We start from the raw sequence: 27,258 nt of genomic DNA, 5'->3' as shown, positions 1-27,258 counted from the left end.
CTGATAAACAACAGTTACGCAATTTTTTAATTCAAAATTCATATGAAAGTTTGTACATAATTTGGTTAATAAATAAACGTTATACTTACATTTTGAAGTTATTCCTTATTCTTCTGGAAAATGTTATCCCAAGCGGGGACTTCTGTCTGCCATTATTTTTTTGTTTTTGTTTTGAAAGTATATTGGAAAGTTTCTTAGTAGCAAGCTAACTTTTTAGTTTGGATCCCATGACACATTTGGCATCAGTTGCTGGGACTGCTACACTGTCCAGTGATCCTGCCAACCAAGGCCGGGTCTGAGGAGCTATTTGGCGTAGCAGCTAGCCTAGCTGCTAGCTAGCTGCCTATCAAGCTAGCAGGGTTTGTTGAGGGCTTGAACACAGCCCGCAACGTGGTTAGCCATTGTGGCTGGGACCGCGGATTGTCCAGGGTTTGTGGCTGTCTAGATCCCTGCTGTTTGTTGTGTTCAATGTTCCCTGTGACCTACCCTGTCGGCACTTCAAAGCCGGCGGGAGTACTGTTGAGGACAGTGCTGTCTCTATATGACAGGTGAAGATTATTTTAAATGAACAAAATTAGTTCCACAAGAAGTTGTTACAACAACAATAAAATAGCTTCAAGTGTTTTGTCCAAATACTGGTCCATTCAACTAATGAAAAGAATGAACGACCTGACCAGAGAGGTCCAGGACCTGAAGAACCGTTTGCATTTCTCCCAGGGTCAGCTCGATGAGGTGAAACAGGAGAACGGCAAGATTTCGGCAATCTGTAAGTAATTGAGAGAGGACATCAGTTCTGTGAGTGAATCCATGATAACAATGACGGATACATCTCGAGGGACAATCAAGGCAAAACAACGGAATTGCAAAATCCTGAGATTCTGAGACCTAGACGGAGTCTGAGGACAAAGTGAGGGAAATGATTTCTGAGAAATTGATGATGGACCACTGGAAGATTGAGGTGGAGCCTGCCTACAGGACTGGAAAACCCACCACCGGCCCAGGTGACAGGCCTAGGCCAATAGTGGTCAAGTTCCTGAGGTTCAAGGACAAGGTAGCTGTTATGGAAAGAGCCAAGAACTTGAGAGGAACGTACATATTCCTCGAGGACTATCCTGAAGCTGTGCGCCAGAAGAGGAAAGAACTTATCCCAGCCATGAAAGCTCCCAGAGCGCGTTGGGACATTGCTTACATCTGCTATGACAGGCTCATTGTCCCTCCTCCCTCCCAGAAGCTTGGAAGGGATGAGAGAGCCAATCCTATGGGTTTGTAGCTTCAATCCCACCTCACACACACACACACACACACACACACACACACACACACACACACACACACACACACACACACACACACACACACACACACACACACACACACACACACACACACACACACACACACACACACACACACACATTGATTAATGGAGAGCTGAATGTATATATATTTTTTTGCCTTGTTTGCTCTTTTCCATATTATGTTTATCTCTAATAAGCTACCAAGGAAAGTGCTGAACATAGCCCATATTATTATATGTGACCTTAGAAATAAGGTTCATGAAATCAATTACTTAAAAAAAATGTTCTTTATTGAATATCCGAAACATACAATATACTTGCAGTGAAGCCGCTAAACAACTAAATCATACCAGTCATCCAACAGATTCCCATTCAGAGCGACACACAGAAAGAAACATACAGGGTCAATGCCCTGCTCAAAGGCACGTTGACAGATCTCCCAACAGGCCAAAAAACGTGAACCCGAACCCTCCAAGATCCCCCACAGTTCCCCAATAGCTGTCCCTCAACCATTCGAGACCCCTCCCACAGCCCCCCCCCCAAGAAGAACAATATAAATAAAAAATACCATTAATTCCATTCCCCACTCCCAAGAACCCCCCAATGCACCATCAACCAAGAGAATGAACTAAAGAGAAAAAAGAAAAAGACAGAAGAAAGCAGCAAACAACAATGCAAATTTTTTTTTTAAATAAAATGCATTTTAAACACAGGACATCAAGGACAACTAAAATCATAACAGCAATGCCAACTGTATATGTTTGTGTGCATGTCTGGCACTATTACATGTATGTGTGTGTTCTTGTATGCGTTTATTTGAATGAGAGTGTGTGTTTATGCATGTGTACAAACACCTGCACGGCATCAGCCTCAGGCAAGCCGGCATTAGTTGTAAAAACACTGCCCCTCAGTGTCATTCAAACTGACTTCTTATTATGCTTCATTTAGACTTAAAAAAAAAACTTTGATCTTTTACCATCATTTTATCTCCCGCACAGCAACTCCACACCCACTCCAATTCCACATCCCAACCCTCAGCTTCCCTCAGCCCATCCCATCTATCTCTGCTGGCCACCCACTTCGTGTATCTACGCAACACATATCTTTCAACTTTGCTGTGATGTTTAACGTACAATTTCAATCTATCTAATCAAATAGAATCCACAGATTGCGAGTTGAAGATAAATACTTTTACTAAGAGTATTAGCTGACTGACCCGGTCTCTCCAGATCTCCTAACAGCACTATTTCTAGGGTAAATTTTAGATCAAAGCTACACATTTTCAGCTATTCCTGAACCTGAGACCAGAAACAGGCTAACTGAGAGCAATACCAAAATAAATGGTGTATTGATTCTGTATCCTCACAACAAAATCTGCGGAGCTTCGATGATTTTATGCCCCAAATATTCAACATTTTGTTGGTGGAAAGAATTCTATATAATAATTTTAGCTGAAAAGCACGAAGTCTTGAATCTTGCGTTGTTTTGTATATCAACTCATACCATGGAATTGGTACATGAAAAATCTATTTTGCAATCTGTATGGCACAGTTGTCAACATTCTGGTCCTCAAATGAAACTGGTATACTTTCCTATTTATGCTATTTTTATTCCTCCGCAAGTTTTGATCCTTTATATTGGGCACACAGACCAGTTCCCTACCTCCTCCCGCTGCCACCTACCTCCTCCATTTTTGGGATAATGTTGTAATCAATTGGTTGTACTCTTGGATTGAGCAGACATTCCCGTACAATTCTGATAACTCCATGAAGGACATAACTCTACCATTCTTCCAATTTACAATATCATTTAAGAACAAAATACCATTTTCAAACATCTTTCCCATAAATACAGGTATTTTATCAACCAGCACATTTGAGTTCAGCCCTAATATTTGTTCTATATTTTCAGGGGGATGAAATTGAAATAGTAGCCAGCTCTGCAATGCTTGTTTGAAAAAGAGAGATACTTTGAAAAAAGTATAATTTTCAATTAATCAAAAATGAGACATGGCAATCTGCACAAAGGTAAAAAGGCCAATTTTAAACAATGGATGAGCTTTTCTTAGTAATCTACTTGAGAACCATTTAGGGTTCATGTAAAACTTTTGAATAAGTGAAGCTTTTAGAGAGAGGTTTAGTGCTTTTATATTTAATAATCTCAATCCACCCAACTCATATTTATTATATAGATAGGCACGTTTTATTTTGTCTGGTTCAGCATCCAAGATAAAATATTTTTGCTCATAAGATTTGAAAAACATCTCATCAGGAGTAGGCAGCACTATAAGTAAGTGTAACGGCTTTCGTTGGTGGAAGGAGAGGAGGACCAAGGTGCAGCGTGGTAAGTGGTCATATTTTTTTAAATAAAATACGAACAAACAAACAACAAAAACGACAAACGAACAGTCCTGAAAGGTGAAACAAAACACAAAACAAGAAACAACCACCCACAAACAAAAGTGGGAAAACAGGCTACCTAAATATGGCTCCCAATCAGAGACAACGATAGACAGCTGCCTCTAATTGGGAACCACACCAGGCCAAACACACAGAAACAGAAAACCTAGACCTACAACATAGAATACCCAGACATAGAATACCCACCCACATCACACCCTGACCAAACTAAAAATAGAAACATACAAAGCAATCTACGGTCAGGGCGTGACAGTAAGTAAGCAAACTGAGATATGACTAAGGAGTTAACCCATAAATAGACAGGTATTTACCTCTCCATGGTTGCAGGATCTTGTCTACTTTTACACGTTTTCTATTGAAATTCCTTGTGGAGAGCTTATTTATATATTTTGTGATATGAATACCAAGTATGTCTACTTCACCATCAGCCCATTTTATAGGTAAACTGCAGGGTAATGTAAAAGTTGTATTTTTTAAAGATCTAATACATAATATTGAACACTCATAATTAGGTTTTAGTCCAGAGAGTACAGAAAAGGTATCTAGATATTCAATGAGACATTGCAGGGATCTAGCTTGAGGACTTAATATAGAACTTGAGTCATCGTCATACAGTTGAAGTTGGAAGTTTACATATACTTAGGTTGGAGTCATTAAAACTCGTTTCACAATTCCAGTGGGTCAGAAGTTTACATACACTAAGTTGACTGAGCCTTTAAACAGCTTGGAAAATTACAGAAAATGATGCCATGGCTTTAGAAGCTTCTGATAGGCTAAGCCAGACTACGGTTTGCAACTGCACATGGGGACAAAGATCGTACGTTTTGGAGAAATGTCCTCTGGTCTGATGAAACAAATATAGAACTGTTGGGTCATAATGACCATCGTATTGTTTGGAGGAAAAAGGGGGATGCTTGCAAGCCGAAGAACACCATCCCAAACATGAAGCACAGGGGTGGCAGCATCATGTTGTGGGGGTGCTTTGCTGCAGGAGGTACTGGTGCTCTTCACAAAATAGATGGCATCATGAGGGAGGAAAATGATGTGGATATATTGAAGCAACATCTCAAGACATCAGTCAGGAAGTTAAAGCTTGGTCGCAAATGGTCTTCCAAATGGACAATGACCCCAAGCATACTTCCAAAGTTGTGGCAAAATGGCTTAAGGACAAAAAAGTCAAGGTATTGGAGTGGCCTTCACAAGGCCCTGACCTCAATCCCATGGAAAATTTGTGGGCAGAACTGAAAAAGCATGTGCGAGCAAGGAGGCCTATAAACCTGACTCAGTTACACCAGCTCTGTCAGGAGGAATGGGCAAAAAATCACCCAACTATTTGTGGGAAGATTGTGGAAGGCTACCCAAAACGTTTGACCCAAGCACTGCTACCAAGTACTAATTGAGTGCATACAAACTTCTGACCCACTGCGAATGTGATGAAGGAAATACAAGCTGAAATAAATCATTCACTCCACTATTATTCTGACATTTCACATTCTTAAAATAAAGTATTGATCCTAACTGACCTAAAACTGGGATTTTTTTACTAGGATTAAATGCTAGGAATTGTGAAAAACCGAGTTTAAATGTATTTGGCAAAGGTGTATGTAAACTTCCGACTTCAACTGTACATGGTCACTTTTGTTTTTAAGCCTTGGATTTCTAATCCTCTATTTTTGTTATTGGATCTGATTTTAATAGCTAGCATTTTGGTGGCCATAACAAATAGATAAGGTGACAGCAGACACCCTTGTTTAACTCCTCTTTTCAATTCAACACTTTCTGAGAATTAGCCATTATTTACTATATTACACCTGGGGTTGCTATACATTATTTTTACACATTTTATAAGAGAATAACTGAAATTGAAAAAATCCAGGCATTTATAAATAAAATCCAGTCTTACTTTATCAAATGCCTTTTCAAAATCCACAATAAATACCAGGCCTGGCTTCTTAGACGTTTCATGATGTTCTATTATTTCTAGTAGTTGTCTTATATTATCTCCAATGTATTGTCCATGTAAAAAACCTGTCTGATCAGGATGAACAATACCTCGTAAAACCCTTTTAATTCTGAGTGCTATGCACTTCGCTAGTATTCTTGCATCACAACATTGAAGTGTAAGGGGCCTCCAGTTTTTTAGATACACTGGGTCTTTATATTTGCCATCTGGGTCTTGTTTTAATAATAGAGAAATCAGACCTTCCTGCGGAGTACCTGACAGACTAACATTTCTATAGTAGTTCACTTCTTATGGCTGCAAGGGGCAGCACTGAGTAACCTGGAAAGAGGTGGCCATTTCAAACGGCCTCCTACTCAATTCTTGCTCGTACAATATGCATATTATCATTTCTATTGGATAGAAAACACTCTCTAGTTTCTTAAACCGTTTGAATTATTTCTCTAAGTGAACCAGAACTCTTTCTGCAGCCCATTTCCTACCCGGAAGTGAGATTTCCAAATGCGAGGTCTTTTTTCAAGAGCTTGTCTATAAAAGGGCATGTCACTTGGGACCATAGAAACACATCATACGCCTTCCCTTGGGTGTCATGCGGAAGTGAAAGCAGAAATGACTTGAATATCTTGTTCAGGGATTGAATACATCATCTTGGAGTGAGAGGTCCGCCATTATTTTTTGTTTCGCAGGCGCGAAGTTGAACCTGGAATTGCCTCCTGGAAAACCGTCGTTATAGGTGAATATGATCTCCGGCTTCGATTTTACTTGATACATGTCACAATATCATCCTAAAGTATGTTTTTTCAATATAGTTAAATTATATTATTGAAATTTATTCGGGACTTTAGACGTGATGCGTTGTAAGAATTTTTTCAAGAAGGAGAGGTTAGCGCCGCACGGCCAGTGTGCTTGCTAATTCAAGAGGGAAATAGTTCGTTCTGGATCCAAACAAAGACCGTTCTGGACAATGGACCCCTTTACAACATTCTGATGGAAGATCAACAAAGATAAGGACCCAATTTGGGATGCTATTTCATATATCTGTCGAGCTGTGCTATCGCTATCGATTACTTGGAATCAATGCTGTTGTGTGTTAGCCATTGCAGTAAGCTAATATAACGATATATTGTGTTTTCGCTGTAAAACACTTAAAAAATCGGAAATATTGTCTGTATTCACAAGATCTTTGTCTTTCATTTTGCTATACACCATATATTTTTCTGAAATGTTTTATGATGAGTAATTAGGTAGTTGACGTTGGTGTCTGTATTTACTCTGGCTACTCCCGTGCTATTTCTGACTGTAGCTATGATGGTAGCATCAATGTAAAACTGATTTATAGCTCAAATATGCACATTTTTCGAACAAAATATAGATTTATTGTGTAACATGTTATAGGACTGTCATCTGAGGAAGTTGTTTCTAGGTTTGTTTGGTTGGATCTTGGTTAGTTAGGTTGGCCTTGTGCATGCTACCTGTGCTGTGAAAAATGTCTGTCCTCTTTTGTATTTGGTGGTGAACTAACATAAATATACGTGGTGTTTTTGCTGTAAAACATTTTAAAAATCGGACACGTTGGCTGGATTAACAAGATGTTTATCTTTCAAATGCTGTATTGGACTTGTTAATGTGTGAAAGTTAAATATGAAAAAAAAATTATTTTGAATTTCGCGCCCTGCAATTGAGCTGGATGTTGTCATAAGTGTACCGGTGTCGGGCTGCCCCCCTAACAGGTTAAAACAATCTAACAATGGAGCTTTTAGTATATCAAAAAAGGCTCTACCGGTATGTCATCAAGCCCTGGGGTTTTTCCAGACTGAAAGGATTTAATAGCCTCAAAGTTATTCATCTGTAATTTGGCCTTCACACAGATCTTTCTGTACTTTGTTAATTTTCCATTTTTTATATTATTTGGAAAGAATTCCTTACCGTAATCTTCATTCAGTGGGAGAGGACGAGACGGAAAAGAGAATGTCTGCCTAAAATAATTAACTTCCTCTTTTAAAATATAATTCGGAGAATCATAGATGAGTCTGTCTTCAGTAACGAGTTTCTGGAAATTATTTTTGTTAGCATTCCTGTACTGGAGATTCAGGAAGACTTTTGTGCATTTTTCTCCATATTCCATCCAGTTTTCTTTATTTTTGTAATAAATTACATTAGATCGTTATTGAAAAAGTTCCTCAATTTGTTTTGTTTTTCCTCTAACTTATTTTGTATCGCTGTAGTATCGTTTTTATTGCTATCTACCTGTACTATTAGTTCATGGATTTCCCTTGTTAGTCTAGTCTCTTTAGCCAGAAACTGCTTTTATATTATTGATGAATATTGAGTTGAATGACCTCTAAAGGTACATTTAAAGGTATCCCAAACAATAAGGGGATTTGCTGAACCTATTTATACTGGAAAAATGCAGTTATAAATTATTTTGTCATAGTTAAAAATAAGTTGTCCTCCAGTAAACTATTTCCAATATCCCCGTCCACGTGGAAAATCTATAAGAGTTATGTGAATGACAATTTGATGATGATCTGAACGCATTCTGTCTCCTATTCAAACTTTTTTTAACCTTTGACGCAAGAGAGAAAGAGACAAGAAAGTAGTCAAGACGACTAGCTTGATTAAGTCTCCTCCATGTATATCTCACTAGGTCGGGGTTTTTTAGTCTCCAAATATCCACTATTTCTAATGTGTCCATAATGTTAGTGATTTCCTTAAGGGCACGGTGATGATAGTTTGTAGAGTGATTACCTTTACGGTCCATTGAGGTACTTAACACTGTGTTATAGTCTCCTACCATAATGATTTGATAATTTGTTGCCTGTAAGTTTAATAAATTGGTTTAAATGTTTTCGAAGAAGTAATTATCATTCTGATTTGGACCATATAGATTAACGAGCAAAATCTATTTTTCATCAACTTTCATATTCAAAAGGATCCACCTTCCGTGCGAATCATTCCTGACTATTTGCACATTCAGATCAAAATTTGTATGAATTAATATCATCACACCTTTTGAGTTCCTTTGTCCATGACAGAAAATGATTTCACCACCCCATTCGTTTTCCCACGCAACTTCATCTAAGGATGTAGAGTGAGTTTCCTGTAAACAGTATATGTTATATTCCTTTTCTTTTAGCCATGTAAAGACTGATGATCTTTTTTTATAATCTGCTAAACCGTTACAATTATAACTGGCTATACTTATTTCACCCGTTACCATGACTAGATACTATTCTCAGTCTAAATTGACCATAATTAGTGCTTGTAAAGTTACTGCCATCAGAGATATTATGACGGTCAAAATTAGAGCTTTCAAATGTCTGATATTTAGAATTCGAGAAATAGGTTCTACCAATATTTGTTTTATTCCCTTGCATGTTTGCCTGTGAGCCAATGCCAGATGTTAGAAAATTGAGACAAGATATTATGTGTATAGTAAATCTGAGTAGGTTGATGTGTATGATATTGGATGTGATTTAGTGAGAGTGTGTATGATGTCTGTATAAGAGTAAGACTATAATGTGTGATGTCCAAATAAATAATAACTCCGCCAATTTGCATGGTTGCGTGTCTATGTGTGTAACATGTAGTGCGTATAGCCTTAATATTCATGATGATAATTGTAATCCATATCGTATCAACGTCATAGTTTCCATAGCAATTGACGTTTCACATGATCATGAAAGAGACCTTGCATTACTCTAGAGACGGCTTCACTACAGTACAAATGTATTCCGTACAATATGTTAATATTCCCCAATGCCCCTATTCTGATATCTTCCCCTTGCTTGTTGTAAACATATATAAACTTGTAGACAAATACATAAGATAGACAAACAATAAAGACATTAAATTATAAAACAGTTCTCGACAATAGAGAGAGAGAGGGAGAGAAGAGAAGAGAGAGAAAGAGAGAGTGAGATAAGAGAGCGAGATCAGGTGTGTGTATGTATAAGTCCGTATGTGTAAGCAAGCATGAAATTGAGTACGTGTGTGTTTATATCCACTTCATAGTGTTCAGATATTTTTACAGTTCCCATACTTTCTTTTTTTCGTAACCTGAAGTCCCTGTAGAATGTAGTACAGCCATGGTGTTATGGAGCTGTCTCGGAATAGCTGTCCATCTATAAAGAGTTTGTCCACAATGAGAAAGGCACGCTTACCCTTCTCCCTTTGTTTCATTTGTACCAGATACAGTCTCTTACGACCATTGTTTATCTCCCTTGGAAATTGGTAATTGAGACCGAAGTTGGTCCCTTAAAGCTCCCTTCCCCTGCTTTTGATCAGCTCCTTTTGTTGGTGGTGTTCACATTTTGCGATGATCGGTCGGGGACTCTTGGTCTTGTCGCTCTGAGCTCAGTCTGTGTACTCGGTGGAAAGCCACCTTGTTTACAGTCTCTATAGGAAGTTTCAAGGTGGATTGCACGAATTCTCTGATCGCGCCCTCTGGATTATTGGATGCGTCCTCAGGAATCACAGAATTTTGGGGGATTTTCATGCATGCTACAACTTTGTATGTCTAGTAGCGATTCCTTCATCACCCTGTTTTCCCTGAGTAGACAATCCATGTTGGAATCGTGGATTTTTACCTTGGCTGTGAGTGTCTTGTGTTCTCCTTGGAGTGAGAATTTCACTTTGGCTAAACTCCAAACTCCCCCTCAGCCATGCTACCTCCTCACACAACTTTTCCAGTGTTGTATGGATTCCAGCCAGAGCACTAGCTTCTACTTCAACGGTAAGTAAATCGTCTGTGTCTGTAGATTAATCTGTTTTTCTTTTTTTTCCCAGGTTAAAGTTATTTTGTGAGGTAGTTGGATCTTTCCATGATCGAGTATGTTGTTCCTCCATAGCGTAAAGCTGTTGGTACTCGTCGATTTCCCTCAGGATCTCCTTAGTATCCAGGTTGGCTCTTTACAACAACCAGTTGCTTTATGAAAAGATAACAATGAGTCTTTCCCACGACGACGACAGGTGTCTGTCATACAGCCAGCTAGCACTCGCGGAATCCACACAAAAAAATGGAACACAAACTTGCTGTAAAGAATCCTTAGCAATCCTTAGCAACAAAACTTTAGTTCTGATTAAAATCGATTTAATGATTAAAAAAATATATATAAACAACAAACCGAGTGTAGACAGTACAATGTTTTGTTACGCACTCTGATGACGTGTATGCGGCTCTAAACGTTTGGTCTTTCTAGAGACCTCCCCAAAAATCTACTTGCTAACATCAGATAACATTCATATAATAGCCATTTCTGAGACTCACTTAGATAATTCATTTGATGATACAGCAGTAGCAATACAAGGATATAACATCTATAGAAGAGACAGAAACGCTTATGGGGGAGGTGTTGCTTAATATATATATATATATTCAGAGCCATATCCCTGTAATACTAAGAGAAGATCTTATGTCAAGTGTTATGAAGTGTTGTGGTTGCAGGTTCACTTGGCACATCTAAACAATTTTCTTTTGGGGGTGTTGCTATAGGCCACCAAGTGCTAACAGTCAGTATCAAAATAATATGTGTGAAATGCTTGATAGTGTATGTGATGTAAACAGAGAGGTCTAGTTTCTTGGGGACCTGAATATTGACTGGTTTTCATCAAGGTGTCCACTGAAGAGGAAGCATCTCACTGTAACCAGTGCCTGTAATCTGGTTCAGTTTTTTAAATCAACCTACCAGGGTGTTTACAAACATTACAGAGACAAGATTATCCACATGTATCGATCACATTTTTACTAATACTGTAGAACTTTGTTCTAAAGCTGTATCCGTACCCATTGGATGTGGTGATCACAATATTGTGGCTATATCCAGGAAGGCCAAAGTTTCAAAAGCTGGGTCTAAAATAGTGTAGAAGAGATCATACAAATATTTTGCTGTGACTCTTATGTGGGTGAAGTTAAAAATATTTGTTGGTCTGATGTGAATAATAAGGAGCATCCAGACACTGCACTTGATGAATTTATGAAATTGCTTCTTCCAATTATTGATAAACATGCACCTGTTAAGAAACTGACTGTTAGAACTGTTAAGGCTCCATGGATTGATGAGGAATTTAAAAATGGGATGGTTGAAAGAGATGGGGCAAAGGTTTGACTAATAAGTCCGGCTGCACGACTTACTGCAAATTGAGAAATGATGTGACTAAACTCAACAACAAAAAAGAAGAAACTGTATTATGAAGCCAAGATCAATGATATAAAAAACTTGAGTAGTTTAAATGAAATTATGGGCAGAAAGACAAATTCAAGTCCATATTTTATCGAATCAGATGGCGTATTCATCACAAAACCATTTGATATTGCCAATTATTTGAATGATTACTTAATTGGCAAAGTGGGCAAACTTAGGCAGGAAATGCAAACAACGACCAGTGAGCCATCGTATTCTTGCATTAAAAAAAAAAATTATGAAAGAAAAGTTACTGCAAGTTTGAACAGAGCGGCACGTCTTCCTCGTCATTGTAACCAGAGGGCTGATATAAATACTATGCAGCCAGTCTCTCTTGGCTAAGAGTTGAGGAGAGACTGACTGCATCACTTCTTCTTTTTATAAGAAACATTAACATGTTGATAAATCCCAAATAGTTTGCATAGTAAACTTACACACAGCTCTGACACACACACTTACCCCATCAGACATGCCACCATATCTGGAGGTATTTTCACAGTCCCCAAATCCAGAACAAATTCAAGAAAGCATACAGTATTATATAGAGCCATTATTGCAAGGAACTCCATTCCATCTCATATTGCTCAAATGAACAGCAAATAAATAAATAAATACAATTATTGAAGTTGTTCTGTCCTTGAGCTGTTCTTGTCTATTAATGTTATTTATTAAGTCATGTTTCATGTTTTGTGGACCCCAGGAAGAGTAGCTGCTGCTTTTGCAAAAGCTAATGGGGCTCCTAATAAAATACCAAATACCTGGCGCAGGATACATGGGATTGGGTCATGGCAATTTTGACGTCCTGCCTACAAATTCTGCCTGATAGGCAGCAGCATAATAACTGATGTCTCGTTAAACAGTCAATACGCACTAAATTCACCCGCACAGCTGATCTCAATTGCAACCATTATTGGTCACCCCAATAATGGTTGACTCCAGGTGTGTGCAATTATCAGGTAAAATAGACAACCAGCAGGCTCCGGACTTCGTAGGGTAAGAGTTGAATACCCCTGCACTAGACACTTGTATGTAGTAGCCTAGTGGAGACAAATATCTATCTTGTGTTATTAAGCTATATAAAATGACGGTTGTTGATGTGTATGGTTGCATTTCAGATAGATTTTTGTACATTTTAATGTTTGCAGTAATAGGATCAAGGCCTAGCATTTGAGCGAGTCAGAGAGAACATTATTTTAATAGCAAGCCCTGATCCCAATTACTCAACTGCCCCCTGCATGGACAGAAAGAGAACTGCTCATTTTTAGCCACTCACGAGGGTCAGTTGAATTTCCTGATGCATCAGGAAAATTCTCTGCGACAAAAAGTGATCAAGATAAGATCCAACATCTGTACCATGCAGGGTGTGTACTTGTACATTAAGCTGCCTCACGCTACAGAAACAGGAGATAGGTTCCTGCTCGTATGAGAGGTTTCAGCTCGCACTAGCCAAAGGCTACTTTAATTACTTACTTTACTTTTGGAAACATCAAATTAAACTCGCTCTCATCTGGTTTCATCAAGTTTATGCTGAATGTTTCCATGATAACTATGCCAAAGTGTCACGGCCGTCAAAGAGAGGAGACCAAGGCGCAGCGTGATGTGAATACATTCTTCTTTAATAAAACAAAGAACACTTAAAAAAAACTAACAAAACGAACATGAAGCTATAATAACAGAGGTCTAGCACTTAAGGAATGATTTGTACCAAATACAATGCTCTTCGTTTTAGAGATGTTCAGGGCCAGTTTATTACTGGCCACCCATTCCAAAACAGACTGCAACTCTTTGTTAAGGGTTTCAGTGACTTCATTAGCTGTGGTTGCTGATGCGTATATGGTTGAATCATCAGCATATATGGACACACATGCTTTGTTTAATGCCAGTGGCAGGTCATTGGTAAAAATAGAAAAAGAGTAGAGGGCCTAGAGAGCTGCCCTGCGGTACACCACACTTTACATGTTTGACATTAGAGACGCTTCCATTAAAGAAAACCCTTTAAGTTATATTAGATAGATAGCTCTGAATCCAAGATATGGCTGAAAAGCCATACACTTACGTTTTCCACAACAACAATAATATCAAAGGCTGCACTGAAATCAGTAGTCAGCTGGCTATAGAATCAGCTACCATCCTCCGTAGCTTTCCATCTAAGTTGTCAATGCCAGGACGTTTGTCATTATTGATCGTTAACAACAAACAAAAAAATCCACCTTTTCCACACTAACTTCAAACTTGCACTGCTTTTGCACTGTATCAATCCATGGAGCCTTAAGAGTTCTAACAGACAGTTTCTTAACAGGTGCATGTTAATCAATAATTGGAAGAAGCAATTTCATAAATTCATCAAGTGCAGTGTCTGGATGCTCCTCATTAATCACATCAGACCAACAAATATTTTTAACATAATCCACATAAGAGTCACAGCAAAATATTTTGTATGATCTCTTATACACTATACACGATCATGTTGATATTAGTCATACTGATTTATCTGACTGGAATATTACAATAACATTATGGTTTCTAGAGTTCCACTCTGTTCCTCCTGATGTTGAGAAATGACTGAATACGCACACACCCCACACACACACAAGCATACATGTCCACACATGTCCACACAAGCACCTACACACGCACAACACACACACACTCACCGCTGTGGACAGTCTGGAAGCCAGTGTCATCTCCAGGTTGCCCTTTAACCCCAGCAGCGCTGGGACCAGGATGAAGACCTCCGTCACCTCTGTAAACACCGTCCAGTGCTGCAAAGCAAGAACACAACACACAGTTACACAACAAAACAATACAACACGCTGTCAACTACACATCAGGTTCCTGAATTCTCTTAATATTTACATTCAAACAAAAATAACCTTCAATTCAATTATCATGATAAAACAGTTATCGTGATACAGTTATCACTGAGTTATTATGATACAAAATCGTATTACGTTCTCAACCCAACAGCATATCACATTGGGCATTTCTGAGGTCGACAATGTCTTTTTGACATTGAGTTTCAACTTGATTCAGTCTGAAACCTGATCTCTGCCTTTTCTCAGTGACTTGCTATCTGTTCAGATCGTGTTGGAATCATAATCATATTCACTCTGGAGAGGAGCAAGGTCATTTTGACCTTACACTGTAACCATTCACCACCCTCTTTCTGTCACTTCTCTCTCCCTCTCTTCTCTAAACATCCACCCACTCCTTATCTATCCCTCTCCTCTCTCTCTTCCCCTGCCCTTTCTCGCCATTCTCCCTTTCTTCAACAACACTATAATAAAATACTGTAACAAGATTTATTTTATTGATATCACCTTTCATACAGTACTTGCAGCCCACATTGTTTTTACTGTAACCATCCATCTGCCTGCTAGCTCTTGTGCGGAGGCAGAGAGCTAGCAGGCAGATTGGCAAAGAGAAAGAGAGTATTTAAATGCCTCTGTTACCTCTCCACAGTGAACGACTTTGCCCCAGACTAAGTCAGCCAGGAGCAAGGCCAGCTAAATCTAAAGGGTAATTTAGATATGCTGTAGGGCCTGAGATGGGAGACATCAGAGAAAATGAATAAATTACAAATGCTCACGCTCACGCAGCTGAGTTGCTGTAGAATCAAATGGAAATTTACAGTTGATGACTCTGTGGTCCTGGAGCTGATTACTGGCTGATTACTGGTCTCTATGAGTCCCTGAACTGATGACTGTGGTAAAGTGCCTCTCTGATGTTTCTCCATTAGCCCAGTGCAGTGGCAGGAGCAGCAAAGTGGAACAGAGGATAGACTGGGCTAGTGCATAAGGATGAGGATGATTTTGGGGTACACGGCTAAGGAATGACTGGGTTAGACTCACTACAAGGTTGGGGAAGTGGTTCAAGCTTGGGGTTGGGGCTGATGTATAAAGCTGGGGATTGGAGCTGGAGTATAAGGCTGGGGACATTAATCCATCAACTGAGAAAGCGCTTGCCTTCAGAGTCAGTCCCACCTGGCCCCAGCACTTGCAGCTCATCTCTCAGCCCACAGCTAAATCAATACTGAGAAGGCTGTAGGGGAGAGGAATAACAGCTAGATAACGTTATCCTGCCTACAGATCCCTACAGTGAGAAATAGCAGTGTTTCATCAGCAGTCTGGGTGGAGGTGATAGCACTGTTAACCTCCTCTCTGTCTGTCAGCAGCCTGGGCTCTTTAAAACGGTTGACTCTACAGGGACCCCACCACCCCACCTTCTGGCCCTCTCCCACCCCAGCTCTGGTTAGCCAACCACCCTAACCCACTTCTCTCTCTCTCTCTTCTATTAACCTGTCTGGCTCTGGCGTTCCGCTAGCGGAACTCCTCCCACATTCCACTGAAAAGGCAGAGCGCGAAATTCAAAAGATATTTTTTAGAAATATTTAACTTTCACACATTAACAAGTCCAATACAGCAAATGAAAGATACACATCTTGTGAATCCAGTCAACATGTCCGATTTTTTAAGTGTTTTACAGCTAAAACACCACATATATTTATGTTAGCTCACCACCAAATACAAAAAAGGACAGACATTTTTCACAGCACAGGTAGCATGCACAAAGCCAACCTAACTAACCAAGAACCAACCAAACTAACCAAGAAACAACTTCATCAGATGACAGTCTTATAACATGTTATACAATAAATCTATGTTTTGTTCGAAAAATGTGCATATTTGAGGTATAAATCAGTTTTACATTGCAGCTACCATCACAGCTACCGTCAGAAATAGAACCGAAGCAGCCAGAGTAATTACAGACACCAACGTCAAATACCTAAATACTCATCATAAAACATTTCTGAAAAATCGATGGTGTACAGCAAATTAAAGACAAACATCTTGTGAATCCAGCCAATATTTCCGATTTTTTAAGTGTTTTACAGCGAAAACACAATATAGCATTATATTAGCTTACTACAATAGCCTACCACACTACCGCATTCATTCATCAAAGCACGTTAGCGATAGCAATAGGCACGTTAGCGATAGGGAATAAACCAGCAAAAGATATTAATTTTCACTAACCTTCATAAACCTTCATCAGATGACAGTCCTATAACATAAGGTTATACATACACTTATGTTTTGTTCGAAAATGTGCATATTTAGAGCTGAAATCAGTAGTTATACATTGTGCTAACGTAGCATCTTTTTCCCAGAATGTGCGGATATTTTTATGACACTCGCTGTCTCTCTGGGTCTGACTAGCACGCTGTCTCGAGGACAGTGCACTGTTTCGTGCACAGGCAGGTTTGGCTGTCACAGTGGCACAAAGAGCTAAATAACATGTAGAACGGTGTTGTACCCAAACAGAGCTAAATAACATGTAGAACGGTGTTGTACCCAAACAGAGCTACATAACATTTAGAACGGTGTTGTACCCAAACAGAGCTACATAACATGTAGAACGGTGTTGTACCCAAACAGAGCTACATAACATTTAGAACGGTGTTGTACCCAAACAGAGCTACATCACATGTAGAACGGTGTTGTACCCAAACAGAGCTACATAACATGTAGAACGGTGTTGTACCCAAACAGAGCTAAATAACATGTAGAACGGTGTTGTACCCAAACAGAGCTACATAACATGTAGAACGGTGTTGTACCCAAACAGAGCTACATAACATGTAGAACGGTGTTGTACCCAAACAGAGCTAAATAACATGTAGAACGGTGTTGTACCCAAACAGAGCTAAATAACATGTAGAACGGTGTTGTACCCAAACAGAGCTACATAACATTTAGAACGGTGTTGTACCCAAACAGAGCTACATAACATTTAGAACGGTGTTGTACCCAAACAGAGCTACATAACATTTAGAACGGTGTTGTACCCAAACAGAGCTAAATAACATGTAGAACGGTGTTGTACCCAAACAGAGCTACATAACATTTAGAACGGTGTTGTACCCAAACAGAGCTAAATAACATGTAGAACGGTGTTGTACCCAAACAGAGCTACATAACATTTAGAACGGTGTTGCACCCAAACAGAGCTACATAACATTTAGAACGGTGTTGTACCCAAACAGAGCTACATAACATTTAGAACGGTGTTGTACCCAAACAGAGCTACATAACATTTAGAACGGTGTTGTACCCAAACAGAGCTAAATAACATTTAGAACGGTGTTGTACCCAAACAGAGCTACATAACATTTAGAACGGTGTTGTACCCAAACAGAGCTACATAACATTTAGAACGGTGTTGTACCCAAACAGAGCTACATAACATTTAGAACGGTGTTGTACCCAAACAGAGCTACATAACATTTAGAACGGTGTTGTACCCAAACAGATTATCAAAAGTACTGCATGTTTGGTAGAAATACTATGATGTTAAAAAATGTATTATATTTTAAAAAATTGCAGATTTTACCATGGCGCAGTTCGACAGCTAAATGAATGCAGCAGAAACCCTGCTCATATGAAACTGCTGTGTATATATGTACACTTTGTACAGGCAGGATTCCAAACCCAGCAGCATAAAACACCAACACTGTTGATGACTGTGCAGTGGCACCAATGGTTGGAACACATATGACATTACAGGCAGTCACACTGATGGCACACAGCAGTGTTTCTCCTAGATTATTTTCCTAGGGGGGAGCCCCTGGGCCAATAATGCTGGTTGCTAACAACAAAAATATTCAATTTAAATGAATTGACACTGAATGCTTTCAGGCAGACAGCCACAAATCTTGGAGGGGAAGGGGGACCATGCCTAAGTAATGTTAAGGGAAAAATTGAGTCATAGCAACTCACATTATGTCAGTGACCTCCAATACTGAAGAGTACAAAGAATGTTCCTGAAAATTATAAAGCCTCCGATGGACACTAAGTGAAAGATTAGCCTAGGCTTCAAATCAAATCAAATTTTATTTGTCACATACACATGGTTAGCAGATGTTAATGCGAGTGTAGGGAAATGCTTGTGCTTCTAGCTCCGTCAGCGCAGTAATATCTAACAAGTAATCTAACAAATTCACAACAACTACCTTATACACACAAATGTCAAGGGATGGAATAAGAAAATGTACATATAATTATATGGATGAGCGATGGCCGTGCGGCATATGCAAGATGCAATAGACGGTATGAAATACAGTATATACAAGTGAGATGAGTAATGTAGGATATGTAAACATTATTAAAGTGGCATTATTTAAAGTGACTAGTGACACCTTTATTAAATCCATTTATTAAAGTGACCAGTGATTTGGGTCTGTATGTTGCCAGCAGCCTCTCTATGTTAGTGATGGCTGTTTAACAGTCTGAGGGCCTTGAGATAGAAGCTGTTTTTCAGTCTCTTGGTCCCAGCTTTGATGCACCTGTACTGACAGCGTGGTAAACAGGCAGTGGCTCGGGTGGTTGTTGTCCTTGATGATCTTTTTGACCTTCCTGTGACATCGGGTGCTGTAGGTGTCCTGGACGGCAGGTAGTTTGCCCCCGGTGATGCGTTGTGCAGACCGCACAACCACACCCTCTGGAGAGCCTTGAGGTTGAGGGCGGTGCAGTTGCCATACCAGATAGTGATACAGCTCGACAGGATGCTCTCGATTGTGCATCTGTAAAAGTTTTTGAGGGTTTTAGGTGACAAGCCACATTTCTTCAGCCTCCTAAGGTTGAAGAGGCGCTGTTGTGCCTTCTTCACCACACTGTCTGTGTGGGTGGACCATTTTAGTTTGTCCGTGATGTGTACGCCGAGGAACTTTCCACCTTCTCCACTACTGTCCCGTCGATGTGGATAGGGGGGTGCTCCCTCTGCTGTTTCCTGACGTACACAATCATCTCCTTTGTTTTGTTGATGTTGAGTGAGAGGTTGTTTTCCTGACACCACACGCCGAGTGCCCTCACCTCCTCCATGTAGGCTGTCTTGGTGTTGTTGGTAATCAAGCCCACTACTGTTGTGTCGTCTGCAAACTTGATGATTGAGTTGGAGGCACACATGGCCATGTAGTCATGGGTGAACAGGGAGTACACACCCTTGTGGGGCCCAGTGTTGAGGATCAGCGAAGTGGAGATGTTGTTTCCTTCCACCACCTGGGGGCGGCCTGTCAGAAAGTCCTGGACCCAATTGCACAGGACGGGGTTGAGACCCAGAGCCTTAAGCTTAATGATGAGCTTGGAGGGTACTATGGTGTTGAATGCTGAGCTGTAGTCAATGAACAGCATTCTATATACTGTACTCTATACCATCTACTGCATCTTGCCTATGCCATTCGGCCATCACTCATTTATATATTTTTATGTACATATTCGTATTCATTCCTATAAGGTAGTTGTTGTGAAATTGTTAGGTTATATTACTTGTTAGATATTACTGCATGGTCGGAAATAGAAGCACAAGCATTTCGCTATACTTGCATTAACACCTGCTAACCATGTGTATGTGACAAATACATTTCATTTGAAGAGGACAAAGAAGGTGTTTAACTTGTCCGGAAGCAAGACATCGTTGACCGTGACATGGCTGGTTTTCTTTTTGTAGTCCGTAATTGCCTGCAGACTCTGCCACATATGTCTCATGTCTGAGCCGTTGTGTTGCGACTGCATTTTGTCCCTATACCGACATTTCGCTTGTTTGATTGCCTTGCGGAGGGAATAACTAAACTGTTTATACTCAGCCATATTCCCCGACCTCTTTCCATGGCTGAATGCGGTGGATCGCGCTTTAATTTTGCGCGAATTCCGCCTTGTATCCACAGTTTCTGGTTGGGGTAGGTTTTAATAGTCACAGTGGGTATAACATCTCCAATGCAATTCCTAATAAACTCACTCACTGAGTTAGCGTATAAATCGATGTTACTGTCTGAGGCTTCCCAGAACATTTTCCATCCCACATGATCAAAACAATCTTGAAGTGTGGATTCCGATTGGTCAGACCAGCGCTGAATGGTTCTAGTCACGGGTACATCCTGTTTGAGTTTCTGCCTATAGGACGGTATGAGCAAGATGGAGTCGTGGTCGGATTTGCCGAAGGGAGGTGGGGGAGGTCCTTGTATGCATCGTGAAAGTTAGAGTAGCAGTTGTCCAGTGTTTTGCTCAAGCAGGTATTACAGTCAATGTGCTGGTCGAATTTAGGTAGCATTGTTCTCAAATTAGCTTTGTTAAAATCCCAAGCTACAATAAATGCAGCCTCAGGATATATGGTTTCCAGTTTACATAGAGTCCAGTGAAGTTCTTTCAGGGCCGTCGAGGTATCTGCTTGGGGGGTGGGGGGGGGTGGGGGGGGGAGAATTCTCAATCAAAGAGAATTCTCTCGGTAGATAATGCGGTCGGCATTTGATTGTAAGGAATCCTAGGTCAGGTGAACAAAAGGACTTCAGTTCCTGTATGTTGTTATTGTTACACCATGAGTCGTTAATCATGAGGCATACACCCCTGCCCTTCTTACCAGAGAGATGTTTGTTTCTGTTGGCGCGACGCATGAAGAAACCCGTTGGCTGTACCGACTCTGACAACATATCCCGAGTGAGCCATGTTTCCGTGAAACAGAGAATGTTACAATCTCTGATGTCTCTCTGGAAGGCAACTCGTGACCTAATTTCATCCACCTTGTTGTCTAGAGACTGGATATTGGCGACTAATATGCTCAGAAGCGGTGGGTGGTGTGCTCGCCTTCTAAGTCGAACCAAGAGGCCGCTCCGTCTGCCTCTCCTGCGGTGACAACGTTGTTTTGGGTCAGCCTCTGGGATTAGATCCAATGTCCAAGGTGGAGGTCCGAACAAAGAATCCCTTTCTGGAAATGATTTTCCTGGTCATAATGTTGGTAAGTTGACGTTGCTCTTATATCCAATAGTTTTTCCCTGCTGTATGTAATAACACTTATGATTTTCTGGGCTAACAATGTAAAAAATAATACATAAAAAAACAAATTACTACATAGTTTCCTAAGGACTTGAAGAAAGGCGACCATCTCTGTCGGCGCCATCTTGTTGAGCATTTTTTCAGCCACTCAATGGCAGGCTAACCCACTAAAACATTCAAACTCAATCAGATACTAACAAGCTAGCCATACACTCTCAGATAAAGGGTACGGTTAGGGTAAAGTATTGTTCCATGGGGCACAAAAAGATCAAAATATACACAATGTACCTTCAGAGGTACACATATGATCTCACATGGTACTGTTCGGTACCTTTTATGGTACATGTGCAGATAACCTAGTAGAATGGTACAGTACATTTGTGTGACACTAAAGAGCTGTAATTAATATTGTAGCAAACTTAACCCAACACTGAGCAACCTTGTCACGTGGTACGGACCTCTTGGTGTAATGGTTAAGGTCTGGCTGGACCCAGGTTCGAGTCCCAGTCGGGGCTACCCCACAAATTCATTCCATTGGTATCAGAAGTTGGATGGCGGAGAGGCGTATACTGTACATGTGAGGGACTTGATATAGAGAAGAGGTACATTTTTGCCACTTAAAAGGAACAAATGCTACACTATTGTCTCTTTTAAGGTGCAAACTGCAAGGGTACAACTATGCGCCTGTAACTAATGGTAAAATGGTACCACTACACTCGGCACCACTACAGTGATAAGCATTTGTACAATTCTGTACCTTTTTTTCTGAGTGTATGCCAGTCAACGATTGACAGGATGTAGCATTGTTAGTAGGCTATTCCACAGTGTAGCACTTAAAAGGGGGATTTGGATGGTTAGAAAATGCACATGAATCAACTTCTGAGCATTTCTTTGTATTACCTTTGGGAGGATTGTGGCAGATGAATCAGTATTAGTTGGGTAATATAGATAAATAAAGATGTTTTATTTACATAATATGCTTATGTGAGATACTTGTCATTAGAATGTATCCTTTTGGACTATAATGTTGGCAGTTGCACTTTTTTCTTAGCTGGGGCTCAGTCATTTGGGGCCCAGAGAGGGGAGAGGTCAGGCTCGTCTTTTACATGTTTCTGGTGCTATGCAGAATATCCGAAAGGGAAGAGGACAGGATGGAACATTGTCTTCTTATGTGAATGTATCTGTTAAACCATGTGAAGGGATGGCGTGATTAAGGGGGAACCAATTACTTGTCTCTACAATGTCTGTGAGCAAGTCACTCCCCTCAGTGAGCTTGTCCAGGAGTGGGGTCAAGAGGGTGTTTACTTGAGATGGGAGTATCTAGAGTTGACAATTGATATATGCCATTGGATGAGTTCGTGTTTTTGTACTATGAAGTACCAGGAATGAGTTTAGAACCTCGTCTTAGAGACCAAACTGAACGATAATTTATAGCGAATGCTATCTGGCTATGGGATACTCCTCTCTCAAGTATAAGTCTTTCTTTATGAACTGTTCCTAATATCTGTGGTTCGTCATGTAAGTTGAGAGGGGTGTATCTTGGCTATAAAAGATCTTTGTATTCATCTGTAGGGACTCTCAGAATTCATTATAGACACTGAATTGATCTGAGAGTCAAAGGGCTATTGTAAAGCTCATATTATTAAAGATGAAGTTTAAAACTTCTTTGGGATAGGGGGCAGCATTTTTACTTTTGGATGAATTGGTGCCCAAATTGAATGGCCTCCTACTCTGTCCCAGATCATAATATATGCATATTATTATTACTATTGGATAGAAAACACTCTGAAGTTTCTAAAACTGTTTGAATTATATCTGTGAGTATAACAGAACTCATATGGCAGGTGAACTTCCAAACAGGAAGTGAAAAATCTGAAATGGGTCGATGTGAAAGTCATCGCCTATTCAAATCTCCGTCATTTATGGATCTGTATGCACTTCATACGCCTTCCACTAGATGTCAACAGTCAGTAGAACGTTGAATGAAGCCTATAGCATGATGTGGAGCCGGATGGGAGCTATTGGAGTGACTGGTCTGGCAGATTTCGTTCAATTGCGCAAGTGTTTGAACACGTGTACTACACATGCTAGCCAAAGTTGCTAATTCGACAGAAGTAATGGACATTATAAAACAAAACAACGATTTATTGTGGAACTAGGATTCCTGGCACTGCATTCTGATGAAGGTCATCAAGGGTAAGGGAATATTTAATGATCTCATTTCGTATTTCTGTTGACTCCAACATGGCGGAGAATGGCTGAGTGCCGTCTCAGATTATTGCATGGTGTGCATTTTACTAAAGTTATTAAAAAGTGTTAAACAATTCAGAATATATGTTATATTCTTCAAAGTAGACACCCTTTGCATTGATGACAGCTTTGTACATCCTTGGCATTCTCTCAACCAGCTTCACCTGGAATACTTTTCCAACAGTCTTGAAGGAGTTAACCACATATGCTGAGCACTTGTTGGCTGCTGTTCCTTCACTGTGCAGTCCAACTCATTCCAAATCATCTCAATTGGGTTAAAGTCGGGTGATTGTGGAGGCCAGGTCATCTGATGCAGCACTCCATCACTCTCCTTATTGGTCAAATATCCCTTACACAGCCTGGAGGTGTGTTGTGTCATTGTCCTGTTGAAAAACAAATGAAAGTCCCGCTAAGCGCAAACCAGATGGGACGGTGTATATCTGCAGAATGCTGTGGTAGTCATGCTGGTTAAGTGTGCTTTAAAATCTAAATAAATCACAGACAGTGTCACCAGCAAAGCACCATTACACATTCTTCACCTTCTTCCATGCTTCACGGTGGGAACCACACATGCAGAGATCATCCGTTCACCTACTCTGCGTCTCACAAAGACAGGGCTGGTTGGAACCAAAAATCTCAAATTTGGACTCATCAGACCAAAGGACAGATTTCCACCGGTCTAATCTCCATTGCTCGTGTTTCTTGGGCGAAGCAAGTCTCTTCTTCTCATTGGTGTCCTTTAATAGTGGTTTCTTCGCAGCAATTTGACCATGAAGGCCTGATTCATGTAGTCTCCTCTGAACAGTTGATGTTGAGATGTGTCTTACTTGAACTCTGTGCATTTATTTGGGCTGCAATTTCTGAGGCTCTGCAGCAGAGGTAACTCTGGGTCTTCCTTTCCTGTGGTTGTCCTCATGAGAGCCAGTTTCATCAAAGTGCTTGATTTTTTTTGCGACTGCACTTGAAGAAACGTTCAAAGTTCTTGCAATTTTCCGCATTGACTGACCTTCATGTATTAAAGTAATGATGGACTTTTCCTGTCTCTTTACTTATTTGAGCTGTCCCATCACCACAGAGGAACTCTGGAGCGCTGTCAGAGTAACCATTGGGTTCTTGGTCACCTCCCTGACTAAGGCCCTTCTCCCCTGATTGCTCAGTTTGGCCAGGAGGCCAGATCTAGGAAGAGTCTTTGTGGTTCCAAACTTCTTCCATTTAAGAATAATGGGGGCCACTATGTTCTTGGGGACCTTCAATGCTGCAGAAATGTTTTGCTACCCTTCCACAGATCTGTGCCCCGATACAATCCTGTCTCGGAGCTCTACGGACAATTCTTTCGACCTCATTGCTTGGTTTTTGCTCTGACATGCACTGTCAACTGTGGGACCTTATATAGACAGGTGTGTGCCTTTCCAAATCATATTGAATCAATTGAATTTACCACAGGTGGACTCCAATAAAGTTGTAGAAACATCTCAAGGATGATCAATGGAAAATGGAAGCACCTGAGCTCAATTTGCACCTGAGTCTCATAGCAAAGGGTATGAATAACTTATGTAAATAGGGTATCTGTTTTATATTTGTAATACATTTGCAAACATGACTAAAAACTTGTTTTTGTTTTGTCATTATAGTATTGTGTGTAGATTGATGAGGATTTTTTATTTATTTAATCCATTTTAGAAAATATGGCTGTAACGTAACAAAATGTGGAAAAAGTCAAGGGGTCTGAATACTTTCCAAATGCACTCTATGTGATAAGAGCCTAGCAGATTATATCTGTGAATCAATGAAATGACTGTTAGCACCATAGAGATTTTATCTTTATTCACTTCTGTGGATAATACGACCAGACTACAAAAAGAGAGACAGCTGGAAGCCAGTATGATTTTCCAGATTATTAGAATAAACCAGATCCACAGGGGACCAAGTCCACGCTCTGGTTTCACACTGGCTCCTGTAGAAACCCAGCAACTGGATGTGGTTGTCCCAAAATGTCCTCCTGTGGGGGGAGAGAGTTAGCTGGTTTCAGGCTTTTGTGTTGATTGTGAATTCCTGTTTACTGTTTCCTGTATTTTTAGATTGTTTGTCTGTTTTTGAGGCGCTGAGACTGAACCAATGTCTTGCCTCGCGGTTTTTTATTATGGTCATCTGCACGTCATCCGACGCCACAGTGTGGGGAAGACAGACAGACGGATAAGAGATAGACAAACAGATAGGAGAAATCATACAAAGCAACAAACAAGTTACCCCACATTTTTACACTATATAAACTGTGAATGTCAATCAACTGTGTATGAGACACTATCTGGTGTGGAGTGCTCTCTCTCTCTACTGGAAGCATGTCCAGCATGTCCAACATCAAAACAACCATTGCACCTGTCTTGACCTTTGACATTCGTAGGAATGCCATAAATCACATCTAACGAAGAACAAATCTGTGAACTGACCTACAGTAAGTGTCAATTTCAGAGGGTGTGAAAGTCTCAATTTCAGAAGACCATTTCAGCAGGCACACTGCTCCTGTGGTTTGAGATTGACAGACAATATTGGGACACTGCGTCCTCAGGTTTGGGATTGACAGACAGTATTGGGACACTGCGTCCTCAGGTTTGGGATTGACAGACAGTATTGGAACACACTGATCTCAGGTTGGGGATTGACAGACAGTATTGGGACACTGCGTCCTCAGGTTTGGGATTGACAGACAGTATTGGGACACTGTTCTGCAATGTCAGCTAGAGTCCCTTCCTTCTCAATACTGTCCTGTGTTGTCTTTCCTGTGTGACAATGTAGGAATGGGGCCAGAGACAGGGTGTGTGTGTGTAGTGAGGAGGAAACTAAGGGAAGTTAAATAGATGGGTCACATTTCACACAGAGATTGGGGCTCCTGTGTGGCACAGCGGTCTAAGGCACTGCATCTCAGTGCTAGAGGTGTCACTACAGACCCTGGTTTGATTCCAGGCTGTATCATAACCGGCCGTGATTGGGAGTCCCATAGGGCGGCGCACAAATTGGCCCAGCGTCGTCCAGGTTTTGCCGGTGTCACGATCGTTTGGAGGATTGACGGACCAAAACGCAGCATTTGGAAAATACGCCATCTCTTTTATTGATGACGAAGACAAAACGAAACAAAAACACTTACACACTAAACAAAACCATAAACGATCGTGAAGCTAATCAAACGTAGGGCACACACAGGCTACAAACGTATAACATAGACAATTACCCACATCACATGAAAGCCTATGGCTACCCTAAATATGGCTCCCAATCAGAGACAACAGAAATCAGCTGTCTCTAATTGGGAACTCATTCAGGCAACCA

The 27,258-nt window shown here is 40.4% G+C and overlaps 1 protein-coding gene across 4 annotated transcripts in view; it reads right to left on the bottom strand.

Annotated features, from left to right (window-relative positions):
* The window catches only part of LOC129815594 (solute carrier family 41 member 1-like), a 58,143-nt gene that overhangs the window by 19,607 nt on the left and 11,278 nt on the right, over positions 1–27,258 (bottom strand). For all 4 annotated transcript variants that reach the window (XM_055869549.1, XM_055869548.1, XM_055869552.1 and 1 more), the window contains exon 3: positions 14,515–14,622. In XM_055869549.1, coding sequence (XP_055725524.1) covers positions 14,515–14,622 — 108 coding nt within the window. The remainder of the gene's footprint in view (positions 1–14,514; positions 14,623–27,258) is intronic.

The sequence above is a fragment of the Salvelinus fontinalis genome, chromosome 18, assembly GCF_029448725.1.
Source record: "Salvelinus fontinalis isolate EN_2023a chromosome 18, ASM2944872v1, whole genome shotgun sequence".
In the NCBI taxonomy this organism is placed as follows: domain Eukaryota; kingdom Metazoa; phylum Chordata; class Actinopteri; order Salmoniformes; family Salmonidae; genus Salvelinus; species Salvelinus fontinalis.
The sequence above is the reverse complement of the archived record's forward strand: the minus strand, read 5'-3'. Positions and strand labels throughout refer to the sequence as shown.